This window comes from Cnephaeus nilssonii (genome assembly GCF_951640355.1).
Source record: "Cnephaeus nilssonii genome assembly, chromosome: 23".
NCBI lineage: Eukaryota > Metazoa > Chordata > Mammalia > Chiroptera > Vespertilionidae > Cnephaeus > Cnephaeus nilssonii.
In genome coordinates, this window is record NC_137094.1 from 13,012,558 (window position 1) to 13,039,964 (window position 27,407).

At 45.0% G+C, this 27,407-nt stretch overlaps 1 protein-coding gene across 4 annotated transcripts in view; it reads left to right on the top strand.

The window, feature by feature from the left end:
• The window catches only part of DISP1 (dispatched RND transporter family member 1), a 121,116-nt gene that overhangs the window by 87,343 nt on the left and 6,366 nt on the right, over positions 1–27,407 (top strand). For all 4 annotated transcript variants that reach the window (XM_079763689.1, XM_079763690.1, XM_079763691.1 and 1 more), the window contains 5 exons: positions 8,372–8,401; positions 15,494–15,617; positions 16,476–16,603; positions 16,939–17,036; positions 20,328–20,425. In XM_079763689.1, the coding sequence (XP_079619815.1) occupies positions 8,372–8,401; positions 15,494–15,617; positions 16,476–16,603; positions 16,939–17,036; positions 20,328–20,425 (478 nt within the window). The remainder of the gene's footprint in view (positions 1–8,371; positions 8,402–15,493; positions 15,618–16,475; positions 16,604–16,938; positions 17,037–20,327; positions 20,426–27,407) is intronic.

Sequence of the window (27,407 nt, forward strand, 5' to 3'; positions counted from 1 at the left end):
TAAGTAACGGATGCAAGAATAACGCTCTAAATTGCCCATCCGTTTTCTAAAGGGAATTAGGATGTCCTACATACTCCGGCGTGGGACTTGCCCATCCTGAAGCCAAAATTACCAAAACAGTGTGACTCTGTGAGGAGAACTGGGTCAGTGGGTCCACTAGGACGATGGGACAGACCCCAGTGTGTGGAAAACCTGAATCATGAGCCCCTGGGCGGCTCCGCGGGCTCCCCACTCTGCCTCGTCCCCATTCTCAATGCGGCCGGGCTAACATTGAGACTTCTGACAAGCCAGGAAACCCTAGTCAGCCCTTGTTCAGGACACAGGACCGAAGAAAGCGGATCCCCTATTCCCATTCCTCCCGTTTCCCCACGTCTGGCTCACAAAGCGGGCCCCAGCTCACCGAGAGGTGTCTGTTCCCACTGTCGTAGGACCAGTCAGAGCCCGCACTTGTCCCAGCCATCACTGGGCTCGAGGGATCAGCTCTTGCTAGACGGCACCACCCCACAGCGCGTGCTGGGCCGGCTCGGGGGCGCGGCCCGACCGGGGAAATTCAGTCTCCTGGCCGCACAGTATGCCACGATCAGCGCGAGATTGTCACAATATCAGATGCCACGGGTTTTAGGAAAATGGATTTTCCGATTCTACTTTTCTCCATAAAACAGGGCTTTACAGAAGATGATACCTGGCGCCTCTCAAAGGCACAGTAAGCGAAACGGGGAGGGCAGGGGGAGGGGGGGGCAAACTGACTCGTTGTGATAGGAATTTCTAATGAAACTTAAAATGCATGTCCAAAAAGTCATGTCGAAAAACATGCCACAAACTAGGGAAAAAATACTGGCCACCATTGTGATGCCTTAGCTTTCATACAGACCTCTTTTAAATAAATAGGAAACGCAGTTGTATATAAGCAAAAGAGACATGAAGAAATGTGTGAGTGTGACTGGTTATGTGCATATAAGTAATGGTAAAAGAATGGGACATTATACAGCTAATAAAAATCATGTTTTCAGATTTCAATTACATGGCAAAAAGCTCATTATCCAGATGGATAACACTTGAGACTATGATCCTAGTGCATCTTTAATGTGTATATTTAGGCACAAGGGGTAAAATACTGAAAGGAAATAGATCCAACTGAGGTTAGATCTGTGTAGTGAGAGTAAGGTGATTTTTTTTCTTTATAATTTTCTGCATTTTCAGACTAAAAAAATGAATGTGTGTTTTAATCAGAAAACAAAACCAACATTAAAACAAAATTAATCTCCTCATTAAAGCTTGGCTCCTCCTTTAAAAATTAAAATTCATGTTTTGGAATGGGAAAACATTAAGCAAGAAATGTTTATCAAAGATCTTAAATAAATTAATAAATAAATAAGAGCCCTGGCTGGTGTGGCTCAGCTGGTTGAGGGTCATACTGGGCACCAAAAGGTCACCAGTTCGATTCCCAGGTCAGGGCACATGCCCAGGTTTGGGGCTCGATCCCTGGTAGGGGGCATGCACGAGGCAACCAATTGATCTTTCTCTCTCACATTGATGTTTCTCTCTCTCTCACTCTTTCTCTCTAAAGTCAATAAAAAGCATTTATATATATTTATATGTATATATATTTTTTAAATAAAGATTTTATCTTGCCTTTCTTAGATAGTGGATGGGAAACTCAGGAATGAGGCTTTGGAAATTTTAAAACAACTCTTTCCACTTGAGCACGCTCTCACGTTTGCTCTTCTGGTAAAACCCTTTGGGTTGGTGAACTGGATGAGTCCTGACCACTTCTTACCACGAGTGTCTTTGATGACCTGGCCCCATTGCCTATAGCACTTCCTCCTTTGACACCTGCTGGTACAGGTGTGTTCCTGGCATCCAGTTCATCAGCCCCCTGTCCATCTAAGTTAACAGACGGGGAACTCTGCCCTCCCCTCCCACCAGCACTTTTTCATTAAACCATTTGTCTGGCCATTTAAAACGCCTCTCTAGCTATTCACATAAAGAGCCAGCATTACTTTTCAAAGCATTTTAAGACACTAGTTCTTACCTCCCTTACAGTAGGACTATTTTTATTGATTGTTCACATGGAATATTTCAATATAGAATTTTGATGGGGGAACCTGGCTTCTTAGCTTTTGCCTAGCAGTGTGTTAAAATAATTATGAGCTGAAATTCCACAGGGGAATACAGTCGAATTTCACGGCAGGAGAAGACCTTAGAAATAATTTAATCCAACTTTCTTTATTTTACAGACGAGGATGGAAGACAGAGAGGTTAAAACCCAAGATGAACTCCCATTTAATAACAGGTCTTCTTCCTGTGGTCTTTTTAATACATTCTCCTTAGAATAAGTTCCTAAACTTTGGAGTGGCATTTGGGTATCATTGGCATATATCATAGTTTTGGGGGCTGCAAACAGAATCTACACCGTTGTGAAATGAATACATTGAATTTAAGGTTTTAGCCGGAAGTAGAGTGTCACAGGGGCCCCACTACAGCCTGAGAACATGTGGTCCCACTCTTGGGGGGAGGGGGGGGTCCTCATTTTTCTTAGAAAATTCTCAGTTGTCCTCGGTCTCAGATTCTCTTTTTTAACCTCAGACTTTGGCTGAGAAAACCCTTTTCTATCAGTATTATTTTTATAAAAATCTGTGTTAGAGTTTTGCTTTTGATCTTTATTTATGAAAGCTTTTGGCGTTTATTTGGAATACCTAAATTTAATTTTTATGCTAAAGGAGGACTATGAGAAAACGTAGGTTAGGAAGAAAAATCAATTCACTATATATTGTTGTTCTTAAAAGCATAACTAAAGAATTTCTGCAGAAGGGGAGGGAGTAGTCTATCCTCCTGGCTAGTAAAATGAAGATGTCACAGCAGCTGCAGAGTATTGGTTTCACTGTTGGAATTCATTTTGATACAGTGGATTTTTCTTATTTTTTTAACTCCCCCCAATGTTTTTTTTTTTTTTTTTTTTAATAGCAGGTGTGACTTTTAACCTTCCAAACTGAAATTGTACAATAGCGAGTAATTTTGAAGGGGCAAAATAATCCAAAATATGTGGGAAACGAATCGAAGAAGGATTAGTAATCTTTCCATGTAATTTTGAGCTCAAATAATAGCTCTTATATTGAGCAAAATAGAGACATGTTATACTAAAAATTGAGAACTGCCAGATGTTAGAGGAGAAGATAATTGGCAAGTTTATAAATTACAATTGTTTATACTTTTAATCTCTGGTCTAATTGATGGAGGCCTTGTCTTATTAATAAAATAGGTAACTTAAACTTATTTTCAGAAATGCAAATATATCTTCACCGATGTTATAATTAATATATAAACTCTTATTTATGTAATTTGTACAGTTGGTAATGAAAATGCAGAACATTTTACTATTTATAGATAAGATCCATAAAACTTTCAAAGTGGAGAAATGTGTGTGTGTTTCTTATTTTACTAAAATTACTGAAATATATATTTTTAGTAAGCCCCCAAAATGTACTTATAAAACTAATCGTTTGGACAACCTCTTTGTGTTGTAATCCAAATCATCACGAAATTCACTTCCGTCGGCACTGCCACTATTTTTATTTTTAATTTTTATTTTATTTATTTATTTTTTTAAATTAATTTCTTTATTGATTAAGGTATCACATATTTGTCCTCATCCCCCCATTCCCATTCCACAACTGCCACTATTTTTAATTCATTATATAAGTATGCATTAAATGTAGCTTTCAGCATTTCTAATTGTACTTAAGGGACCTCATTATAGGTAAATATTAAACAACAGTGCATGTGGAAATGTGTTATAATATACATAGGATATACACTGAGTGGCCAGATTATTATGACCACCCCATCAGTACTTCATTGGGCCACCTTTTGCCTTCAATACTGCGGCGATTCTTCTTGGCATTGACTCCACGAGATGTTGAAAGGTGATGCGAGGAATCTGACACCATGCCTGATGAATAGCGCTGTCCAGTTCTGTGAGATTTGATGGTTGTGGAACCAGCTGCCTGATGGCTCTTTTAACTTCGTCCCACAAATGCTCAATTGGATTGAGATCTGGTGATTGTGGGGGCCACCTAAGCAAGGTAAAGTCTCCCTCATGTTCTCGAAACCACTCCTGCACAATACAAGTGCCGTGGCATGGCACATTGTCTTGTTGGATAAAGCCATCTTCATTGGGATACGCCATCAACATGATAGGGTGAACTTGATCAGCAACGATACTTAGGTATGTTGTGCTATTCAGACGTTGTTCCACACGAATTAAAGGGCCCAAATCATGGCAGGAAAACATGCCCCAAACCACAACACTGCCCCCACCAGCTTGAGGGGCTGTACTCATGCATGTGGGGTGAATGCTTTCGTGCTGTTTCCGCTAAATTCTCACTCTGCCATCTGCATGATGCAACTGGAAACGTGATTCATCGGACCGCATGACTTTTTTCCAATGCTCGACTGCCCAATCCTTGTGTTCCTGTGCGAATTGGAGACATTTTATCTCGGTAACTGCAGACAGCAAAGGTGTTCGAACAGGCCTTCGGCTTCCATATCCCATACGATGCAGTGTACTGCTAATTTGCCTACAAACGTCAGGTGGTCATAATAACCTGGCCACTCAGTGTATAAATCTTGGTTTATCTGAAATTTCATCATAATTTTTTTCTTGTAATACCATGCATATTTCTGACAATTGATACTCATAGTTTTGATTCACATATTTATAAGAGTCTCAGAAGCTTTCTGAGTCCTTAAAGGAAGACTTAGTCTTTTCCACTTTTCTCTCTCGGCACTGTGTACCTGGACCACTGCAGCAGCTCCGACCTCGTCTCCTTATCTGTAGCGTTTCCCTTTCTAGATCAGCCTGCACATTGCCACCAGGTCATTCATCCTAAATAGTGTTTTCATCATACGCGTTCTTGCTCAAGAAACTGTAGCAGCTTCCTATTTCTATTGCCCATTCTAGGCTCCTGCTTCCCCCCGAACAACTGCTGCTCCAGCAAGCCTCCCTCCTCCCTCTTCCCTCTCGGGAAGGCCTGTTGACGTAGCTACGCTGCCCCGCAGTGCTGTTTAGTAGAGGTTTGTCACAATATTTATTTCCTTTCTCTCTCCCTCCTGTTTATCCATCTGAAGCCCACCTGTCCTTTAAGACCTAGCTCAAATTCTACGTCTTCCGTCAAGTTCAAGGCTACTCTTTGGACCACTCTGTTCCAATATCACCTCCCTGTGCCTCATTCAACTGAATGTTTGTCCTACACCTTTAAGTTCTGATGGTCCTTGTGTTACTCTCCAATTGTTTCTTGTCTGGATGTCACATTTTCCTGGCAGGTCGTCCCAGGCAGTGGTTCAAGCTCTGACCATGTAGCTCTACTCCAAGCCCCACTGAGCCAGACCCTGGGGAGGAGTCTGGAAATCCCTGTTTTAATAAGCTCCCAGGTGATTCCAATGATGATCAAATCACTCGGTGTCACTTCAGCTGTGTAGTGAACCAGCTGACAGAATGAACCGTAGATTTTGTATTAAATGTGTTTTTTAAGTTCTTTGAAAGCTTATGATCCGTGTGTAGTGTTACTCTTTTTTTACTATTTGAGTTAGCCAGGGTGCCCCATCCTCCCCAAATCAGTATCAGTGAGAGACATCTTCAAATAAAATATTTCAGCCACATATACATAAATGAACACATATGCAATTTCCCTTTGTAAAAATTCTTTCCACTTCTTAATTACACAAATAATTAATGAATATAGCCTCACGAAGAACTTAAAGATACAAAAACTTACTCTTGATTTCTTCTCCCATGTCAAACAGGGCTATTGATTTGCCATATTCTCTTCCAAACTTTTAAAAGACATTTAAATATTTGCTCAATTTCTTTTCTAACATTTACTAGTAAAAAGTGCTTGGTATTTATTGGATGATCTGTAAATGTTAGTCCTCCAATCCCAACCTTTCCCTCCTGCCTCCTAGGTTATTTTATATTTGGTGTAGTAGTTGGGACTCTGTTCATATCAACAATTTCAGACGTCAACATGACCAATACTTTGAGTCAGCATCCCTTGAGCGTCCAGGAAATGCATCGCGCAGTGGTTGTGGTTATTGTTCTTCAGATCACTGGACAAGACCAGAGCATTTAGAGCTGGTGCATGAGAGATGAATTAGCAGCCAGCCTTAGCATGTCCCCAGGGCTCCTGTTTCATCCTCATGGCTGAACCCGTGTGCCAGTGTCATTCATGCAAACACTTAACGATGAAAAATGGTGGTGGTTTTGATGGAAATCTTTTCAAGAATGCTCACTAAAGTGTGGGTTCTTTATTTTCAAAGGCTTTCTCCCTAACGTGTCAGCACTGAACCCGAGTTATCACTTGCAGGATATGTGTGAAAAGGCAACAGGGCCCAATCCCGTGGGACTGTTGCGACTAAGACAGTGGTCGGCAAACTCATTAGTCAACAGAGCCAATTATCAACAGTACAACGATTGACATTTCTTTGGAGAGCCACATTTTTTAAACTTAAACTTCTTCTAACGCCACTTCTTCAAAATAGACTTGCCCAGGCCGTGGTATTTTGTGGAAGAGCCATACTCAAGGGGCCAAAGAGCCGCATGTGGCTCGCGAGCTGCAGTTTGCCGACCACAGGACTAAGACATGCTGCCTGGAGCACTTGTTTACCTAAGTTTGGCTATTAGTTGTTCAGAACCACACAAAGCTGTTTTTTCCCGAGCTTGGATTTCCCCGAGTGCTGGGCAGAGCCATCTGGAATTGCTGCAAGCTGATACTGTCCCTCTCTAAGTTGTGGTATTAGTCCTGCAGCTCTGCCCACAGTAGAGTTCTCTAGACGGGTGACATGTCTTCATGTTTCAGCGTTCCATTTCCCTCGCCCTTCAATCTCCCACGCTCTCCTCAGAAATTATTAAAAGAGAGCAAAACGGTGAGGGAAGCAGACCACTGGTAGCTTTTTAACTTTTTTCTGTTTCTTGTTAACGTTCCCCTCCCATACAACTTCCTTTTGGTTATTACCTTTAAGAAATCCCCCTTGCCTCTGTATCTGCCCCAGTGCCCCTCATCATGTCAAGTTCCCTCCTTCTGAGAACTTGACAGTCTCATTAGCTGTTCCCTTGACATACCCCAGCTCACTGATCATCGGAGTCGTGAAGCCGGGGTCCTCAGCTGCTGTGACAGTTGTCAGCCGTGCAGTGCCAGGGGCCATTGATTCCTAACCATGAGCCCCCGGGTCTGTAAGTGCTTTATTTACTCACCTGTTTAGGGCAGAGCTGAGCTTAGCCCTGTAACAATGTCACTGTCACACAGAAACGCTTTCTTGAGTGGGAGAGAAAGGATGACACTCCGCCTAGGCCTCTGGGGATGGGGCCAGCCCAGCTTATCCGTGCCCAGCCTGTGGGAGAGGGTCCTGGAACCTGCCAGTGTCATCCCTGAAGACCTAACGGAAGTGCAGGCAGTGGTGCCCAGCCGAGGTTGTTATTGTTTGGTTTTTGGGGGGGTGTTTTGGCCGTATGGTATTAAAAGGTGAAAGAACGCTGGGAAAACATTTTCTTTCTATAACAGAAGTTAGATTTGTTTGTTTTTACGAGTTTCTATTTGTCTGCATAAGTCTGAAGTGAGTGTGGAAAATCACCTGCAGCTTTTACTAGACAGGTATGAAAAGTTGCAAGTGGAAAGATTTCACAGATGGAGGAAGACTCCATTTGAGGGGTGAAAGTGTGCGATGGGTGCCTGCCTGCCTGCTTTCTCAGATGTTTTCTGGGGAGGCTGTCAGGGGAGAGGGGAAGATAGATAACACACGGCGAATCAAAGGGATTTCACGTCTTACCTGTAGTTGTGGTTTGGGCGTTTCAAACATCTGCTTGTCATGTCCATTAGTATAAAAACTTCAAAAGGATCCAGTGTTTTCCCAGGAGGGGTCTATGTGAGAACCTCAATTTTTCTTTCTCAATCGATGTCGACAATCTCCACTTAGGGTCTCAAGTTGAACATAAAATGAAGTCGTTACTCAAGCAGAAAGAATGCGATGAATCCGTAGTTTCTGTCTCTGAGGAGTAAACTAGTCACAGACCCATGAATTTCTCAGCGAAAAAAAAAAAGCAACAAGATAGCAGTGCTACGTAGGAAGAAATAGAATATTTACATTTGTTACAACCCAGAACGTGTATAATAAAATATTCCTTTGCAGATGCAGATCTTAGTATAGCCTGTCCCAGTGGTTCTGAGGATCACTTTCGACCTAGAGATAGCAAATCCCTGTTGCCCTCCCAGGATTCTTCCAGAAGGAGAGAGGAGTGAAATGCTGACTACAGACATTAAGCCTTTATGTCATGGTGCTTTGTTTCTGATGGTTTTTCCTTTGCTTTTTTTTTTTCCAGACCATCCAGACCTTTCAAGTTACCAAAAAGGTAAAGTAATCGGATCATTTTATTAAATAGCAATCTTGCCTGCATGCTTTCCCCTCCTCGTATTTTCTCCACGTTTCGCTCTGCCTCACTCATAGTTTTGTGAAGGAGAAATAAATTTCCCCTGAGCTGGTTGCTTGATGGACCCTATCTCCTCAGTGGTTTTCATCTCCAGGTGGATTTCTAGCCTTATTCTCTTTGTGTTTCATCATTCACATTGGCCTAATGATTTTGCTCTCCTTCCTGTAATGGATCGATTGATAAGAAAGATACATCATATTGTGCCAACCCACATGGCTTGAATTCATGGCAGTTTTTTTCAAATACATGGGTTGTGTTTCTCCCTAAAAATTCTGTTGCCCTATTATGGTGGAGATATTCTTTTGCGTGAAAATGTTGAAGTTTTGCCTTTCCAGTGGAAGAGCAAAATTTTAAATGAATACGAGTTTCTGAACAAACGGTCTTGTCTCATCAGATGTCCTTGAACATTATGGTTTCAGATATAATGTGATTACACCATAAAAAACGCCAAGCGATCTTTGGAATTCACTTGCTGAAAATGCTCAGATGTGACCACTCTGAAGCCCTGTCTTTGGAGTAAAATGACTTCATAAATTTTAATACGAGTAAATTCCCCTTCCATTTAAAAAACACTTATTTTTTTAAATGCTGGTAAAATATGCACAGCATAAAGCTGACTATTTTAACCACTTTTAAGCGTTCAGTTTTGTGGCATTAAGTGCATTCACATTATTATGCGGCCATCACCACATCCATCTCCAGAACTTTTTCCATCTTGCAAAACTGGAACTCGCCCCGTCCAACCCCTGGCAACCCCCGTTCTTCTTTCTGTCTCTGTGAATCAGACACCCTAATACCTCATCTCAGTGGGATCAGGCAGTGTTCTGTGTGATTTCATCACAGGCTGGTTTCGCTCAGCATACTGTCCTGAGGGTTCATCCATGACGCATGTGTCAGAATTCCCCTCCTTTTAAAAAGCCTAATGAAATTCCATTGTACGCATATACTGCATTCTGTTTACCCATTTTTCTGAAAAAAATGTGAAAAAAATAAACGGAAGAGGCTATATCAGTAGAGATGGCATATTAAGAAGATGAATTTTCATTTTTTAAAAAATATATTTTATTGATCTTTTACAGAGAGGAAGGGAGAGGGATAGAGAGTTAGAAACATCAATGAGATAGAAACATTGATCAGCTGCCTCCTGCACCCCCCCACTGGGGATGTGCCCGCAACCAAGGCATGTGCCCTTGACTGGAATCGAACCTGGGACCCTTCAGTTCACAGGCTGATGCTCTATCCACTGAGCCAAACCAGCTAGGGCGAATTTTCTTTTCTTTTTCTTTTTTAGAAATACTAGAGCCTTCTCAAATGACTAAAATTTTGCATTTTAAAAACGTGTACATATTTTTTTCTATTAGATTGGTATTTTTTCATATCCTCATTTCTTTTCAGTATTTACACATATAAATGCAAATTCTTCGAAAAAGCCTGTCCTGGCCCCACCCTCGCTGGAAGGATTCACAAAGCATTTGCCTCTCCCTTCGAAAACCCCTCTCTGCTTTCCTGGTTTGTGGGTGTTCGTGCACCTGATTTTCTGCATTAAACGCTAAGATCCATGTCTGCCAGTTTTATATTCCCAGAATGCCCTGCGCGTTACTATGTAAATCTCATCGCTTCACAAGAAAGAAAGACTTATTTATCCTGTTTTCTTTCGTGACATTTCTCAAGTTTCAGTCATTCCTCCCACTAATTTGATCGTTGATGCCACTGGATTTGTAGGTAAAAACGCATAATTTCTGGTTCATTAGAAAGAAAATGGATCCATTTAAAATGGGAAACCTATGATTACTCACATTTTGAAATGCTCACCTTTAGAGGACAAGAGGAATAAGGAAGAGTTGCTGAGGGAAATAGAAAGGGAGAAACCGAAGGTGGCATTTTTAGGAAGAAAGGGGTAGCTAAAGTGTTAAATATGGCTCAGGTCACGACACCTGAAAACCAAGACTGGCTAGTCCAGTGGTCGGCAAACTCATTAGTCAACAGAGCCAAACATCAACAGTACAACGATTGAAATTTCTTTGGAGAGCCAAATTTTTTCACCTTAAACTTCTTCTAACGCCACTTCTTCAAAATAGACTCGCCCAGGCCGTGGTATTTTGTGGAAGAGCCACACTCAAGGGGCCAAAGAGCCGCATGTGGCTCACGAGCCGCAGTTTGCCGACCACTGGGCTAGTTGATTCGGGCGGTTTCAGAGGAGCCGTGAGCGCAAGGTCCAGGCTAGGAGAGGGTTCGGGGTTGGTGGTTGGTCAGGAAAACAGGGCCTCAGGCCCAAGGCACTTGCCACTCTGCAGCGTGGCCGGCTGCTTGGAAGGGAGAGGGAGAAAGAAAAGTATTTCCAGAAAGGCATGGGGGGTGGGGGGGTTTATCTTTGTAAGCTGAGAGGACAATGTGCTGTAGAGGGCCTTATTATAATAAAGGGCCCATTTTCAAGAGGCCCCTATGATGTCACCTGAACAGTAAGTTTGCCCTGTAAGACACTTAGTTTATCTATTCATTTATTTTCTTTTTAATCCTCACCCGAGGATATGTTTATTGATTTAGAGAGAGAGAGAGACATCGATCTGTTGCCTCCCATACCCACCCACCCCCAAATGGGGATTGCACCTGCAACTTTTTGGTATATGGGACAATGCTCCAACCAAAACCAACTGAGCCCCACCCGACAGGGGCTTAGTTTATTTCTTTTCACAGTTATTTCTGATGTGGTTGCAGAGTAAACCCAATGATAAGGTGGCTGCGAATCTATGAGTGTATTTGAGGGACTTCCCATAGGATGCTCATGAAAACGCCAGCGTGGCAGTAACAGCCTGGACCAGGATGCCAGGCAGCGTGCCACCCACTCAGACCCACAGTTCACCCACGAGCACATTTCGTTCACTCGGCTCCTCCGTTCCCTCCCCCTGTGGAAGGAGGAGAGGCCTGTGGGTCTGTGTACTGCCTGGCCTCGCCCTGGGTGGGGCTGTGGGCCCTCACTGGGCAGCTGGGCCTCAGGGAAAACGGTCAGTGGCCAGTCACTGGAGGTGACTGCCTGCTGCAGCCCAGGGTTCCGGGGGTGGGCTGCATTTTCAGTCTCAGGCTGTCCAAAATCAGAACAGGCAGATGAAAGACACGTACTCTGTGATATGTAGATATGCAGAACATACAATAGTGAAAGGAGTGGTCCTTTTTAAAAATACCTTTTTATTGATTTCAGAGAGAGGGAGGGAGAGGGAGAGGGAGAGAGATAGGAAATCAATGATGAGAGAGAATCATTGATCGGCTGCCTTCTGGGGATTGAGCCTGCAACCTGGGCATGTGCCCTGACCGGGAATCGAACCAGCAGCCTTTTGGTTCCTGGGTCAGGAGTGGTCTTTTTTGAAAATTCTTCCATTAGTCCCCTTTCCAAAGAAAATAATGTTCAAGTGCCTTATTCTTTAAACTTGGTTAGAATATATACCTTGAACCGGGACTTGCCAGGAATGGAATTAGCGAGAGTGCACAGCAGTGAGATTTCACAGGCCCTTTTAATTTCCTTTATGTCCCCACTCTCCTGCTTTCCTGGTTTTCATCTTAATATTACAGCCCCTGTCTGCATTGCACATTGTGCGCGACACTTGTGTTCCCGCGTGGTGCCCAGGGCTCCATGTGCCTCAGCCTAGAGAGCAGGAGGCGCAGAAACGCCCTCAGACACTGCGTGGTCCTATTATGAATCGTAACGTAAATATCTGTGTTTTCCGATGGTCTTAGGCGACCCTGCTAGCGGTTCTCAACCTGTGGGTCGACCGCTGCTGTAGAGCCTAAGACCATCAGAAAACACAGATATTTACATTACGATTCATGACAGTAGCAAAATTACAGTTATGAAGTGGCAATGAAAATAATTTTATGGTTGGGGGTCACCACAACATGAGGAACTGTATTAAAGGGTCGCGGCATTAGAAAGGTTGAGAACCACTGATCTGGTGGGAACAGCTCAGCCCGCAAGGTTGGCGCCCGAAACATCTGGGTGAGGAGGGTTGTGATCGAGTCAGGTGAAATGCGGGGGAGAAGCGTGCTGAAACCGTAATGCCATCTGTAGTCAGCACACGTGTGTCGTGGGTAGCGGCGCTGCCAAATCAAAACCAAATGCTTTCAAGGGAGGGAAGCAGTACTGGCAGCGGGCCTTTGAAGGTGGCTGCGCATGTGCGTGCAGCGTTTTCGAGAACACAAAACAAAACGTCATTGTAGGGGTGATGCAAACCACAGTAGGAAAGCTAAGCGATTGGGGGCCCACTGCCCTCTATTGATAACGTGCTTGGAGGTAAAAATGAGTAACTTCTGGCTCATTTGAAAGAAAATGATCCACTTAAAGTAGAGTCCCGTGAGTCATGGTGGAAGCCCGGGGCATTTTCATTTTGCAGGGCTGATCTTTTCAAGGTCTGGCGTGTGAGGGCCTCTGTTCAGTCTGCAGCAAGGAAGAGAAAGCCTCACGTGTGCTATTGACCGCGGACTTGACTGCTTCAGAACCGTTCCTTGCACCTTAGTTTGCGTTTGGTGGGGGAGGAAATAAAGTATGAAGAATAGGAGCGCTGGGTGTGTGCTGTTACGTTTGAACAACCACCACCAGCCGATTGTGGTTTATAGCTTCTCATGACATTCAGAATTATTCTTAAAAGGTCATTCCATCTTATCTAGCGGAATCTTCCCTTGATGAGTGAGTGATCGTCAGACTTGAAGTCATGCGGATCTAGTGGTTTTGCCTGGAGAAATGAGCTGTGAGTGTGGCTTAGGAATTTAATTTAAAATGTGAACTTGGGAAGAAGCTGACTTATTCCAGATGGCTTTTGCTTCTCTTGTGTTTGAAGCAGAGATGATATCATAGTGGTTAAGAGGCCAGATTCTAGAACTAGACTACCTGGATTCCAAGCTTTGGGACTTTTTATAGAGATATAATTGACGTAATATTATATTAGTTTTAGGTGTACAACTTAATGATTCAATATTCTATATATTGCAAAAGGATTACTACAGTGAATTTAGTTAAATCAGTCATCACACAGATTTTTTTCTTGTGATGAAAACTTTTATTTTGGCAAATACACAATATGATATGATTAACTCTAGTCCCATGCTGTGCATTACATTCTGTTATTTATTTTATAGCAGGCTGCACCTTGGTTTCATCTCATAAGTTGTTGTGAGAATTCAATGAGATGATAATCTATATAAAGGAACTCCTTGTAAGTACAAGCTAGCATGCTTTATTTTCCTAAGATTACTTTTAAAAGAATAATAATGAAAAACACCTCTACGCCCATTGGCGCCCATTGGCTCAGTGATTGAGCATCGACCTGTGAACCAGCAGGACACCATTCGATTCCCAGTCAGGGCACATGTCCAGGTTGTGGGCTCGATCCCCGTCGGGGGTGAGATGGGAAGGAGGGTGTGCAGGAGGCAGCCGATCAATGATTCTTATCATTGATGTTTCTCTCTCTCTCCCTCTCCCTTCCTCTCTGAAATCAATAAAAATGTAATTTAAAAACACAACCCTGCAAATGCTCCCTTAAAGCATAATTGTTATATTTTAATTTTCTTATTAAAATGTAGTTGGAAGCAAATATCCCCACAAAGCCAGATCTGTGAAGCTGTGAGAGTAGGATGTAAACATCAACAATCTATTCTTAGAGATACATAGCAGCTTTTTTTCAGAATGGTATTTACAGCCCTGGCTTTGTTTACACAGCCAGCATCTAGCATGATGCTGGAGAAGCCGTTCACAAATATATGAGTAGGAAGCCGGTTTCAGCCCTACCTGGTTTGGCTCAGTGGATAGAGCATCAGCCTGTGGACTGAAGGAAGGGTCCCAGGTTCAATCCTGGTCAAGGGTACATGCCTGGGTTGTGGGCTCGATCCCCAGTAGGGGGCATGCAGGAGGCAGCTGATCAATGATTCTCTCTCATCATTGATGTTTCTCTCTCTCTCCCCCTCTCCCTTCCTCTCTGAAATCAATAAAAATATATTTTTAAAAAAAAGAAGAAGAAGCCGGTTTCAGATGAGCCAGAAATGGCCATCACAGCAGCCCAGTGAGCTAGCATTGATGAGAATTTGAGAGTAATTGTCTACAACTTAAACGTTTCTTTTTTCCGTAATAAAACTTCAAGAAACTTGGAGTTGGCAAGACAGATTTTGCATTTTAGCAGAAGTTCAGTGTAGTTAGGTTCTGCCGAGCGCCAAGGTAATAAGGCGTGGCCCAGGTCTGAGGGGGGGCACAGAAGTAGGTCTTTGGGTCAGAGGTGGTGAAGGAGGGCGTGGGAAGGGTCTGGAGGAGGTGGCTTGATGGTGGCATTGGGTAGCAGAGAGGGGTTTCCCAGGCGTGGTAAGAGACTAAAGCCAGGCGGTAGCGGTTGGAGAGTGGTTGTTCATCTAATCAATAGGTAGCTATTGAGCACCTTTGAAAGGATACTGTTCTAGGCTCTGATACTGCACTAATAAATACATAAAGCAAAAAGCTGTGCCGACTGGAGCTCACAGACCAATGGACATGTTCATTATAGTTTTAGCTAGAACGACAGTTACAGGTTCAGGGGATTCTTTGGTTTGGTTCAGCTGTTTTGAAGATGTACGCTCTAGGAATCTGTTTATGGGCTGAATTCTTCTTCCAGAACTTCCAGAGTAGAAGTCTGGAGAAAGGGGATAAACAGACAACCAGAGTTCTGGGAGAGAGGCGAGGAGTTTGGATCCTCTGCTAGAATACATCTTCTTCCCACGGAGGAAGGGTAAATTTCAGATCCTCTTTCCCAGACGCAGAGGTCGATAGAACATGTTATTTGTCAGAAATAGACCGTGTTCTGACTCTCAGCCTGTGGCATGAGGACCGCTGCTGCATCATCGCAGGAGTGAGAGGACAGTGATCTTGTAATCGCCTACAGTTACACAGAAATACTTACAACTCATCGGGGCTCTTATGGACACATACCCGCACTAGGTCGGAGATAGCACAACTCGCCATTGCTTCTAAGAGGCCTTCTTGGCACTTTCTCTCTGCCCCTGTAGTTACGCGGCCCTGCTTGCCGACTGGCCCGTGGTGGTCCTGGGCATGTGCACTGTGCTCATCGTGGTCTGTGCCTTGGTCGGAGTATTGGTGCCGGAGCTTCCTGACTTCTCTGACCCATTGCTGGTAAGGAGGGTTGGGCCGGGAGCGTTTATCTATTTTCTTTAGCCCAAAACCATCTTAAAAAACACAAAAAAGAAGTATGTTAATACCAATTGCATTATGTTATATGGGATCCAATTTTTTAAAAACCTTCTCAAGCCATTGATGGGTTTTTTAAAAACCTTCTCAAGCCTTTTCTGCCAATTAGAGGTGTCACTTCTCTGTTCTCAGATCCTTAAAGATCAAGAAACATGCTCACCATGAAAAATCCGGGCATTGTGCTTCTTGGTCCCCATGTTTAATCTAAAGAGCAAGACATTGGAGAATCTGCTTACTACAAAAAATTTTCATGAAGTCTTTAAACTGGCTTCTCCCCCCTCCCCACCCCCTACCCCCCAAAAAAGCTAAAGGAATTTCGGCATTGCTAAGCGATAGTAGGGTCTGTTTTTAAGTAAAATCTGCTTTGGGGCAGAATAATGAGGAAAATGTGAGCAAGTTTAATGATATCCTCTTTGTAAAACACTGTAACATGCACAATATAATTTAATTTGACCATAATATGTTATAAACTAAAAGTAGGCATTTACGAAATGCTTAGGTATGAATTTGAAAGAAAAGCTTTAGATAAGTTTTTTTCCCCTTCCCTGAGACATGTGACATACCAAAGAGTCAAAATGTTTTGCCACAGCAAATAGGTGATCATTATCAGGTTAAGTCATCTGTTTTAATGCTGGTCACCTCTGGAGTAGCTATAAGGAACCTCTGTGTGTGTATTTTCGGTTAAAAGCTATTCATCACCTTGACGTTGCTTTTCCAAACTGCTTAACTACCCTCAGCCTGAAATGAAGTACACTAACAGGAATTTGTCACTTTTTGCCTTAGGGTTTTGAACCAAGAGGGACTACAATAGGCCAGAGACTGGTCACGTGGAATAACATGGTGAAAAATACAGGATACAAAGCAACCTTAGCCAATTATCCCTTTAAATATGCAGATGAGCAAGCCAAAAGGTAATCATTTATTAATGTTCAGACAAAACATTGCTTAGTGAATTCCACTTTTAAACATTGCCTGAGAAAAAGATAAAATGTGAAATGTGTGGCTCAAAATCATGTTTCAATTGTCCTTGTCTAGTAAGATTTCGTTGTATTGGGATAAAAAAGAGCATTTGGGAGCTTTTTTCTTTCAGAAGTGAGAAAATTAATGTTGGTTGCTTATATTAATTTCTTCCAACTTAATTTCAAGTGCTAAGTAGGCCGTGACTTTGAGGATGTACTGTTACAGGCACGTTGATAGGCCTTGAAATAGCTCGCACTTTATTGAAGATCCACTTGCTCTGTTTCAGCCATCGGGATGACAGATGGTCGGACGACCATTATGAGAGAGAAAAGAGAGAAGTTGACTGGAACTTCCACAAAGACAGCTTTTTCTGCGATGTTCCAAGTGAGTGGTGTTTGTGGATGGTCACAGCGCTCAGCGGCTTCCTGGACCTCTTGAGATTGAACACGATTAAAATCGGGACTGATAGACTGTGTGGCTGGTCTTAAAGGGATTTTAGCTTCGTTAACTTGTCAGTTACATCTCTAGGTCAGTCAGCCACTGCTCTGAAGTTGTTTACCTATAACGAAAATGAATATGGAAGAGATGATTGAGTTATATCTGATTTTAAGGAGGATATAAATCTAGTAAAATTCTTGTGCTGACCCCAAATTTTATTACTATTATTATTTTTTTTGTCAATTCTCGCCTGAGGTTATTTTTTCCATTGATTTTTTCCCCCCCAGAAAGAATGGAAAGGTGTGGGAGCGAGAGAGAGAAACATCCATGTAAGAGAGACACATCGATTGGTTGATTGGTTGCTTCCTGCACAAGCCCCAATCGGGGCCAGGGGTTGAGCCTGCAACCAGCGTACATGCCCTTGACCAGAATCGAACCCGAGACCCTTCCGTCCTCGGGCCGATGCTCCCACCACAGAGCCAAACTGGCTAGGGCTCACGTCACTTGCTAAAATTCTTCGTACTATTTAAAAAATAGTACACATTTTGGGATTGAACCCTGAAATAATCTGTATGACCAAAAACGTAGTTTTAAAATTTTGATTCCTTCAAAAAGTCTTCTGTGTGCCTGCCTTGTCCTTAGGCATTAGAGACCGAGAGATGAGCAAAGTCAAGCCCAGAAGCCCAAAGCTTGAGTGCCACAGGGACCTGGGTCATGCTGTGAGTGAGTGACGCTAGCCTAGCGGGCGGGAGACAGCAAGAAGCGATGGGCGTGGGGAGCTGGAGACCGCCTCTGGGAAGAAAGCAATTGCTACTTTGCAGCAGAAATGAGAGCCCAGATATTATTGTAAGAACCTCCCCGAGGCCAGAAAGCCAGATTTAGGTCGGCAGCAAATTTGCTGAAAATCTGTTGCCTAGAGTTGGCCTAGCCCCTCTGCAGTTGCCGAGGAGGGATGGGTACCGGCCAGGGCAGCGGTCGCCAACCTTTCGGACCGCAGGGACCACCGGTTGGCGACTGCTGGGCTAGAGGAATGCATGCAAGTGGCAGTCACCGATCAGCCTAGAGGAGGAGTGAGGAACTGGAGAACTAGTTTCTATCAGTGAACATTAGCAGTAAGCTCTTTTGAGTTTAGCCTTTTTGGTTGTTGAAAATCTCTCTAAAATGTGTAGCTTCCTGTAGATCAGATCACAGAGGACCTGATCAGCTCTCGGATGTTTCTAGATCTTGCCAAGCCCCTGGGTCTTTGTTTTGGACACTGTTTCACTACATAGTCATAGCGAGATAGAAAGGAGATTAGGGAGTATTTTATACTGATCTTAGGAAGCAATGCAAGTTTCTTTTCTCCTATTAGAAAAGTTGGTTTCTGGTTAGTTGCATGTTCAGCTAGCTTGTTTCTCTCAAAGTGTTGCTAGATATTGCTTAACCAGCATCTCTCTTAACCAGGAAGCACATTAGCAAATTCACGAGATACAGTCTCGTTTATATTTCTGTAGTCAGCACTAAATGTTTGTCCCATAAGCAGTAGGTCCCTCCCTGATAAAGTCCTCTCTGACTACTCGAATGAACTGTTCCACAAAGCTTATTTTGATCTGTAAAACCAATCAACATAAGATAACAGCCATTTGATGAAGACAAGCGTTTACTAAAGAAAACTTCATAATCGTGAACAAAGCTTATGTAATAAAGCTTTATTCATTCATTTGCAAGTCGAGTTTCTTTGTTAGCACATTTAGGCATTTTAGATCATGTGAAACTCATCAGCTTTGTTTTCCTTGGTTCGCATTTTTGGTCACGGCCGGGGAAGCAGAAAGAGGACTTATCAAGCACCCCTTTTCCATCTCATTTAGTCCCCACGGTTGTTTGAGATGGTGTTGCTGTCTCCATCTAACCAGTGAGGAGCCGAGGTGCAGAGAAGCAGTTGGTTGCCCAAGATCACCTGCGAGGTCTAACATCACACCCAGGTCTAACGCCAAAGACCACGCCCTTTCCAGAATATCGCACAGCCTCCCTTACTGAGAAATATATTTTGTTAACGTAAAAAAACCATTGAAACCTGTAAAGAATTTTTGTGAGTTTATTTGAGCCAAACTGTCGACATATGCCCGGAAGCAGAACCTCAACAAACTGAGATAATCCTCCGGAGAATGGCGGGTTACATTTGTATTTATACATTGCAATCAAAGGAGGGACATAGGTAGGTTACATGAATCCATTGGTGATAGATCAAGGAAGTGGGATAAAGCAAAGTGAAGGAAACCCTGGGATTGGATAAAAAGTAAAATGATGGACACATACTTAGGTGGGTGCAGGGACAATTAACATGATAATGAAGGAATTTGTGGCATCTGTCCTGGCGCCCAGCACATTTGGTTGTGCCCCAGGGGCTCCAGAAAAAGGGAAGTTACAAGTTAACCCAGACATTTCAAGGGTATGTTATCATAGATGCAAAAAGACAGACAGGCTCAGTTAAGGTAAAGGTTGACCTTGTCAGTGAAGATACCGGCCTAGGACGTAACTGCCCACCATAACTGCTTTTAGTTAAGGTCTCATTTCAGACCATCCTTTGTGGTTACTTTAGGTCTCTGAGTTTGCAAGACTGCCATGCAGGCCTCCCCTGAGCTTGTCAGGTCAGCATGTGGCCCCTTTCGTCCACAATTTTATATGAAGATGATTTTCCGCACAGTTTTTCTACTCTGGTGAGCTCAGCCAGGACGTGGAGGGGTCTGTGGTCCTGGCCAGCAGTCTGTACTCAGTGGACTGTTTTTAGTGCCTTTAAATGGATCACCTGCCATGCCTCCTCTCTAGTTAGCTGCCAGAGAAAGAGAGCATCCTTACCATCCATCCTCAACAGTCCCTCGTGCGTCATTCTCGGATGTGATATGCCACCGTGGTGACGTGTTGTGGGATTAAGAGGGAGGCATTCAGTTAACTGCCTGCTGAACGTTCGCATGGATGGCTCTTCCTCGTTGAGTCTGACCCGAACTTCATTTGTCATGTGACTCTGGTTTTTCAGGTGCAGAGAGTAGACAAAGGCCTTGAGCGAAGACAATGTCATAGCGTTGCTTTTTTTTTTTTTTTTTTTTAACATTTTCTCCTGGAATTTGTCGAAGGGAGGGCTCCCCTGCCGGTAATGAATTGTCCATGTGGCTTCCCAGTTTGAATCGCTTCTGAATGCCCAGTCTTATGAATCCATGAATAATTTATAGCCCTGTTTCTTTTCTTGTTTCATATCCACAGGTGACCGCTATTCCCGAGTAGTGTTTACTTCAGCCGGCGGAGAGACGTTATGGAACTTACCAGCAATTAAATCGATGTGCAATGTAGATAATTCAAGGGTATGTAAAGGGAAACTGAAATAGGTTTGGCGCCCATGAGGCGATGTTTTTGAAACTCCTCTTACTGCCGAGCCCTGTCTGATCGGATGGGAGTCCTTGCGGGCTCACCTGCTGAGGAGTAAACAGCACAGGCCGCTTGGCAGTCTCTTAGATCCCAGATCAAAGTGTCTCTGTCCCCACCCTCCACGCTGTCTTCCCTAATAAAGGACTTTTTTCTTTCGCTCTCCTGTTCTTTGTCCTTGACAGTCTTTTGTATTCTTTCACAGCAGCTCTCCTTTCGGATCGTAGTTAAGATTCTTTTCCTTCTTTTGTCGTATTTCCTCTCCTAATCTGCTTTCATTGTTCACCACGCTTCCCCCTGAGGCAACTGTCAGCACCTTAATCATACAGCCCAATGCCTGCCTGCCTAGCAATCCGGGCCATTTCCCTGTGGCCTCAAAGGAAAATGTAGGGCACAGGCTGGGGAAAGGGACATCAAAGGCTAGAAAGCGGGATCTGTGCACACGGCCAGAGTAACCTCCACACGCCGTGCTCTTGAGAAGGCAGAGGATGCCGGCAGACAGCACCTCCTGTCCTGGAGCCCCAGAGCTGTCAGGCCAGAGCGTGCCGAGGCCGCCCCTGGGCCTGGGAGAGCTGTCAGTTTCACGAGTTCAGAGGCCGTTTCTCCAGGTAGAAGCTGCTGTCTGGTGTCACTCCTGGGCCTGTCCAAGCACAGTGACCAGGCGGGAAGGAACTCATTGCTTTCTTAGCGTCACGTCCCCCTAAGGTGCCGCTGGAAATGGAAGCGCATGCAATGCTAAGAGCTAGCCTGGCCATCGGGGCAATGGCCTGTTCTGACAACAGCGTTCCTTCATGGGGTACGAGGAGAAAGGACGCTGAGGTCCCCCAGACCAGCAGTCTCATTGTGGGAACGGACGTGGCTGTTCAGGTTAGCTAGTTGGCCCCAGATCTCCTGACTCTCTTCCTCCTGAGAGGCGTTGATACCTTTTGAAAGGAACTCCCCCGTGGGCTGAGCTATCAGGATTTGCTGCAAGTGCCATCTTGTCTCTGTCCAGCTCCAAACAGACCGGAGGCGCAGACCATCAGTAAACAGCGGTTCCCTCCCAGCGGTCGGTTTTCGTCGGCCGCATTTTCTTCTCTCCCACAGCGATCAGTTCGTTATTTGGAAGCTGTGAAGGTATTTCTCCTTGTCACGGGCTCCACCTTCTTCTGTGGACAGTGAGACCTGGAGGAGGAGATGGTAGAGGATCTGCGATGAGTAGACTGCATGCCCCGTCCTTTACCTTACTCACGAGGCCGGTGACCTTGGAACTTGTAGCCGGTACAAGCCGGGCTGGTTACTGGATGTTCACACCTTGGGTGAGAACAGCTCCTTCCCGTCCATACCTCCTAGTTCTCGTTATCCCACCTTCACAGTTGATCTTTAGATCTTCCTTCCCCGAAGGTGCTGTAGTGACTGAATTCACGTTGTTGATTAAGAGCTGATGTTTCTTGAGTGCTGCTGATGTCTGCCAGGACGTGTCCCAAACACCTAACCAATTATTTCATTATTCATTGAATTATTATTCATCTGCACCATAGTCTTATGAATTAAGTACTATTAGTGCCCATTTTATTTATTTTTTAAATATTTTTTATTGGTTTCAGAGAGAGGAAGGGAGAGAGAGAAATGTCAATGATGAGAAACATCAATTGGCTGCCTCCTGCATACCCCTTACTGGAGATCAAGCCCGCAACATAAGCATCGGCCCATGAACATGACCTCCTGGTTCATGTGTCAGTGCTCAACCACTGAGCCCCACAGGCTGGACTTACTGCCCATTTTATAGATGAGGAAAGTTCGCACAGGAGGGAAGTGGCAAATGGAGGATTTGAGCCCGGCCAGGTCTCACTCCAGCCTGTGCCTCATGCTCCCAAAATGCAGGAAATACCCCATTTTTGTTCCGTTTTACTATAGACGCCATTTCCCACTCAAACGAACCTCAGAGAGTCACCATGGCCTGGAATAAGTGTCACTGTTAGAGCTAGCAGTTTATTCCATGATGCCTTCAAAGACTCAAAAGCCAGAAAGCTGAGGCACTGGAGCTTTCCTGAGTGGGAGCAGTACAATTTCATATATAACCCGTATTCACACAGAGCAGATGGATAAAATCAGCATCAATCGGTGGCTAACCAAAAGGCATTCAGAATGGACATGATAAAAAAGTGGAATGAATGACACGAAGGGAAATTAACGGGAGGAAGATTTGACATGAGGGTGAGATTTGACATGAAAGAACACATACCCCGTAATCCTGTACACTTCCTGACCGGGAGCAGCAGGCTTGTCTGTACCCTCCCTGACAGCCGCCGCCAAAAGCAATTCACAGTCGGGGGAAAGCCGTAGAAATAGGGTAACCAGTTTGCTTCTAGAGGACGCCCTGCTCCCCCTGATAGTAAGGCAGGCGAGGACCGCCCCTCGCTCCTCACAGCCTCCATCAAAAAGCAGGATGTGTTCAGAGTCCTCCACCTGCTCACAGAGACACAGTATGGATCCTTAGCTGATTGGTAGACCCCGTCTCGGCAGGTTGGAGGCAGGAACACGTTATAGCAGAAGCATTTCTACAAGAGGTGAATGCAAGGAAATCTAAGTATGTGGCCTTGTAGTGGTTTCAACACACTTGCAGAATGCAGACTATAAAGGGATGGTGCACTCTGCTTCTTGGAGTGTTTTTCTCCCCTGGGCTCCGAATAAAGATTGGGTAGCTGTGCGGTCAGATTGGTAATCCGTAGCAAAGACACCCTAAGCATTGTGGTCCACTTGTGAAACGAGCGGAACACGCCCAAGACACGCATCTCAGTGAGGGGCTGAGCCAGCTACAGACCCACACCAGCACGTGAATAGCTAGATCACGGGTCCCCAAATTCTGCCTCAGAGGGCATGCTTGTCATTTTAACTTGTTAAATTAAATGCTATTTTTGCCAATGGCTAGTGCCTTTGTATGCTAGTCTCTAACTCTGCCATGAACCCAGAACCGTAAACCTTTCCCGTAGGGATAAGACATTCAGTGGCATCTTAACTCTTGGTTAGCAGGTCAGATTTCAGATTATTTCAGATTGTTGCTGTGCCTTTTTTAGTCTCCCAGCTCTGGACCCTTTTCGGGCTTTTATTTGTTGCCGTGGTTTGAGCAAACTGTGTCCCGAGGCTACCTGGCCATCTCCCTCCGCCCTCTCCCCCCGAATGCTAGTATTGTACTTAAGCACTTGGTTATTAACAATATCACGTTTAATGGGTCACACATCAAATGACACAGAGCAGAAGAGCTTAACGGTCGGTAGGTCGACCCTAGAAAACATCTGGTCCTCAGTGTCATATCCAGGGGGACCGATGCTTCCGTTGTCGCCTGCCTGTGCTGACAGCACACTGAATTCAACCCCAGTGTTCGTTCCCATGACAAGCCCCAGACACACGGAGTCCAGACAGCCCTGCCCCCTCCCCTCCCTGAACGAAGAGCTTCGTTCCCAAGCTGTCAGCTCCCTCCTGACAGTCTGTTCCTTAGCCTTTCGCAGGAGCCTCAGTTGACACCCCATCTTCTCCGTTCCTTTTCTGCCCTTTGACCTCGGGGGCCCACTGGCAGTTGGTCGTTGGTGCCAGGAGTGTGCTACTCTGTGTTGTCTCTGCTGGAAACCCTGTCCCTGCCTCTTAGTCTCTGCACATCGTCGGAGTCGGGACTCTGAGCGATCAGCTGATACAAGGGATTTGAAATTCGGTGCCTACGACCCCGTTTTCCAGGGCAACTTTCGTGGACAGCTAGGCCCTCCCCAGTGCTTATTCTAAGGAAGGCCGCGGCGCCCCCGCCTTTTCTTTTCTCTCGGGTCCCTTCAGTTGTTCAGTCACAGGCCTGTGGTCACGTGGGGAGGAGCGGCCAGCAGTTACTAGAACCTGGGATTAGGGGCTGACTTGCTTCCCTTTAGCTTTTTCTCAGCCTCTTAAAATAGCTCCAACTCAGCCGCTAGTTTTGAAAGTGAAGGTATTATTTAAAACTCTGCTGCCTCCTCCTTTTTCTCTCTTCTTCCTTTACCCGCTATTTTAAGCCAACCCCACCCCTGCTGCTGTCTAACCAGGGACTGTGCAGGGACACGTTACAGCCACATAAGCAGCATGGCTTTCGACAGCAGCCAATTTGCGAATGCCTCCAACTAAGAGGTACAGTGCTCATGAGAGTTACAAGAAATCGCTCTCACTCACTCCGTTCCTATTTTTATAAATGTCAAGGATTGTGAAATCATCCGTATGAACTCTTTTCCCCAAAATATGGCAGAAATCTATGTCTTCTGCATGAAGACATACCTGCTTGCCAAGCCCCACAGGGTAATATACACTGAGTGGCCAGATTATTATGATCTCTGAACTCATAATAATCTGGCCACTCAGTGTATATCCTATATAATAAAAGGCTAATATGCAAATTGTCCCCTCAACCAGGAGTTCGACCAGCAGGCAGGCCAGCTAACTGCCCATGTCCCCTCCCCCTGGCCAGGCTGGCCAGACCCCACCCATGCACGAATTCATGCACTGGTCCTCTAACATATATATATATATATATATATATATATATATATATATATATATATATATATATATCTGAGTGGCTAGATTATTATGCATTCAGAGATCATAATAATCTGGCCACTCAGTGTATAACCGAGTGTTACCTGGCTGAATCGCACCACCAAGTTAGGGCCGCTGTCCACACACAGACTCGCCCTCGCATCCCTTCTGCAGGTTCACGCAGACCCTTGCACATAACACGGTGGTCCTTCTCACACCGAGTTAGAATTACTGGTTACTGGTCTGCTTTCCCTGTCGCTCGTGAGCCACTTGAGGGCAAGGACCACTGTGCCGTATTCATCTGGTACAGGCGTCAGGAGCATTTTTTTTTCTTTTGAACGGAGGGCGGATGGGACCATACGGCCTCACTCCTGACGGCCTAGGCAGTTCCTTGTACCCCATTCCTTTAGACTCGGGGCCTCAGGCACCAGCTTGCAGCCCCGGGTAAGTGCACGTCACGATGTCTCAGCGCTGTCCTTATTTCTGACCCTGCCCGCGCCCTCGAACTGGTTTCCCAAGGTGGTCCGTCCGCCAGCACCGCCTTGGAATCGGGATCGCCTCTCCGGAGGCTGCTGGCGTTTATTTTTGATAGTGGCCGTCCAAGTAGTGTTCATCTGGTCCAGCATTTTCATCTTTGATCAGATACCCTCGTGGAAAACAACAGCCCTGCTCTTATTTGTGAAGGTTATTCAAGGACAGGATTCTGTGCTCGCTTTCCCAGCTTCAGCTGGCAACCTGCTTCCTTTATCTTTCCGTTCGGTCACTTCATCCGCTACAGACAGGTTCCTATACCAGATCCTGGGTTTCATAATGGGTGCGATTTGTTTTCCTCCGTTGGAAGCGGTCAGACATTAGGGCTGCTTTGCCGCTCAGCTCCCCAGGCTGAGTGCAGGGGCCTGCGGGTTCTCTCTCTGTGGGGAGGGAACTGGTATCTTCCACGACGCCCGGAGGGTGCTCTCCCCGAGTTCCCTGGTGTCCCTAGGCAGCTGCTTCCCCTGACAGCCCATGTGACTGTCTTCACCTGGAAGCAGCTAAATATGAATTATCCTGTTTGGTGAAATGTCAAGTAATTATCGCTCTTCGGAAGTGAACTTAAAAATGAGGGCTCTGTTAAAATAAACATTAATTTACTACACTTGAATGATAGCCTTTTTGGCTCTTTTTTTTTTTTTAAACCCCTGACAGAGTATCTTTAAAAACAACTTCTTATTATGGAAATTTTCAAACCAATGCCGAAGTAGAATAACAGAATAATTCCTCACGTGGAAGTCTCCCAACTTCAGCAGTTCCCAATACATGGCCAATTTATTTTATCGTAGTCCCAATAAAGTACAGTTGACCTTGAACGGCATGGGGGTTTGGGGTGCCAACCCTCTGTGCTATCAAAAATCCACATAAAACTTTTGACTCCCCAAAAGCTTAACTGCGTATCTTGACAGCTTAGGTTCTGAATGACTTGGTTCTTCGGTAAGCTTCAGTTCCAAAGAGGTGATTTGTGCCAACATGTCCTTCACTTGGAGAAGGTATTTCATGCATGATTGGTAAAGCCCACTTGAATAAAGATCAAGATGGGTTTAATAAAAAATATTTGCACCCTTCTTTTTTTAAAATTGTTTTTATTGATTTCCAAGAGGAAGAGAGAGAGAGAGAGAGAGAGAGAGAGAGAGAGAGACATCCATGATGAGAATCATTGATGGGCTGTCTCCTGCACGCCCCCTACTGGGGATCGAGCCTGTAAGCCGGGCATGTGCCCTGACCAGGAATCGAACCGTGACCTCCTGGTTCCTAGGTCAACACCTAATCACTGAGCAATGCCGGCCTGCCGGGCGCTCACACCCTTCTTGAACTTCGGAGTTTCCTCCCTGGAACAGCCTTTGGCAAGTGAGACTTGGGTTTTCCAAGGTGGTCCATCCGCCAGCACCACCTTGGAATCAGGATCGCCTCTCCGGAGGCTGCTGGTATTTGTTTTTGATCGTGGCCGTCCAAGTAGTGTACATCTGGTCCAACATTTTCAGAAGTGGGTCGTCTCTCGCTCTGGTGCTTCGGAGAGGAGTCTGCACGGGCTCCCAGGAGGGGCTGTTTCCTGTTCTCACTCGGGGGAGGAGGAGCCACTCGTGGCCTTTACAGGCTTCGGAGGCCGTGGACTGGTGCAGGCTTCCGCGTGAATCAGCAGTGCCAGGCTTGGCGTTGGGACAACTTTCCCATTTTCTGTAACCAGAACAGCCGTCAGCAGAAAAGCCTCCTCCGGGAAGCGTGGCCTAGAGGAAGTGCCGTCCCCTGAGCCTGGGTCGCCGCCCCTGCTACCACCAGGCAGCAGGGCCCTGTGTGCGAGAGAGGACGTTCTCCCCAGGGGCTCAGCGTAAACGTTAGAGGATGCGGAGGAAATCCTTA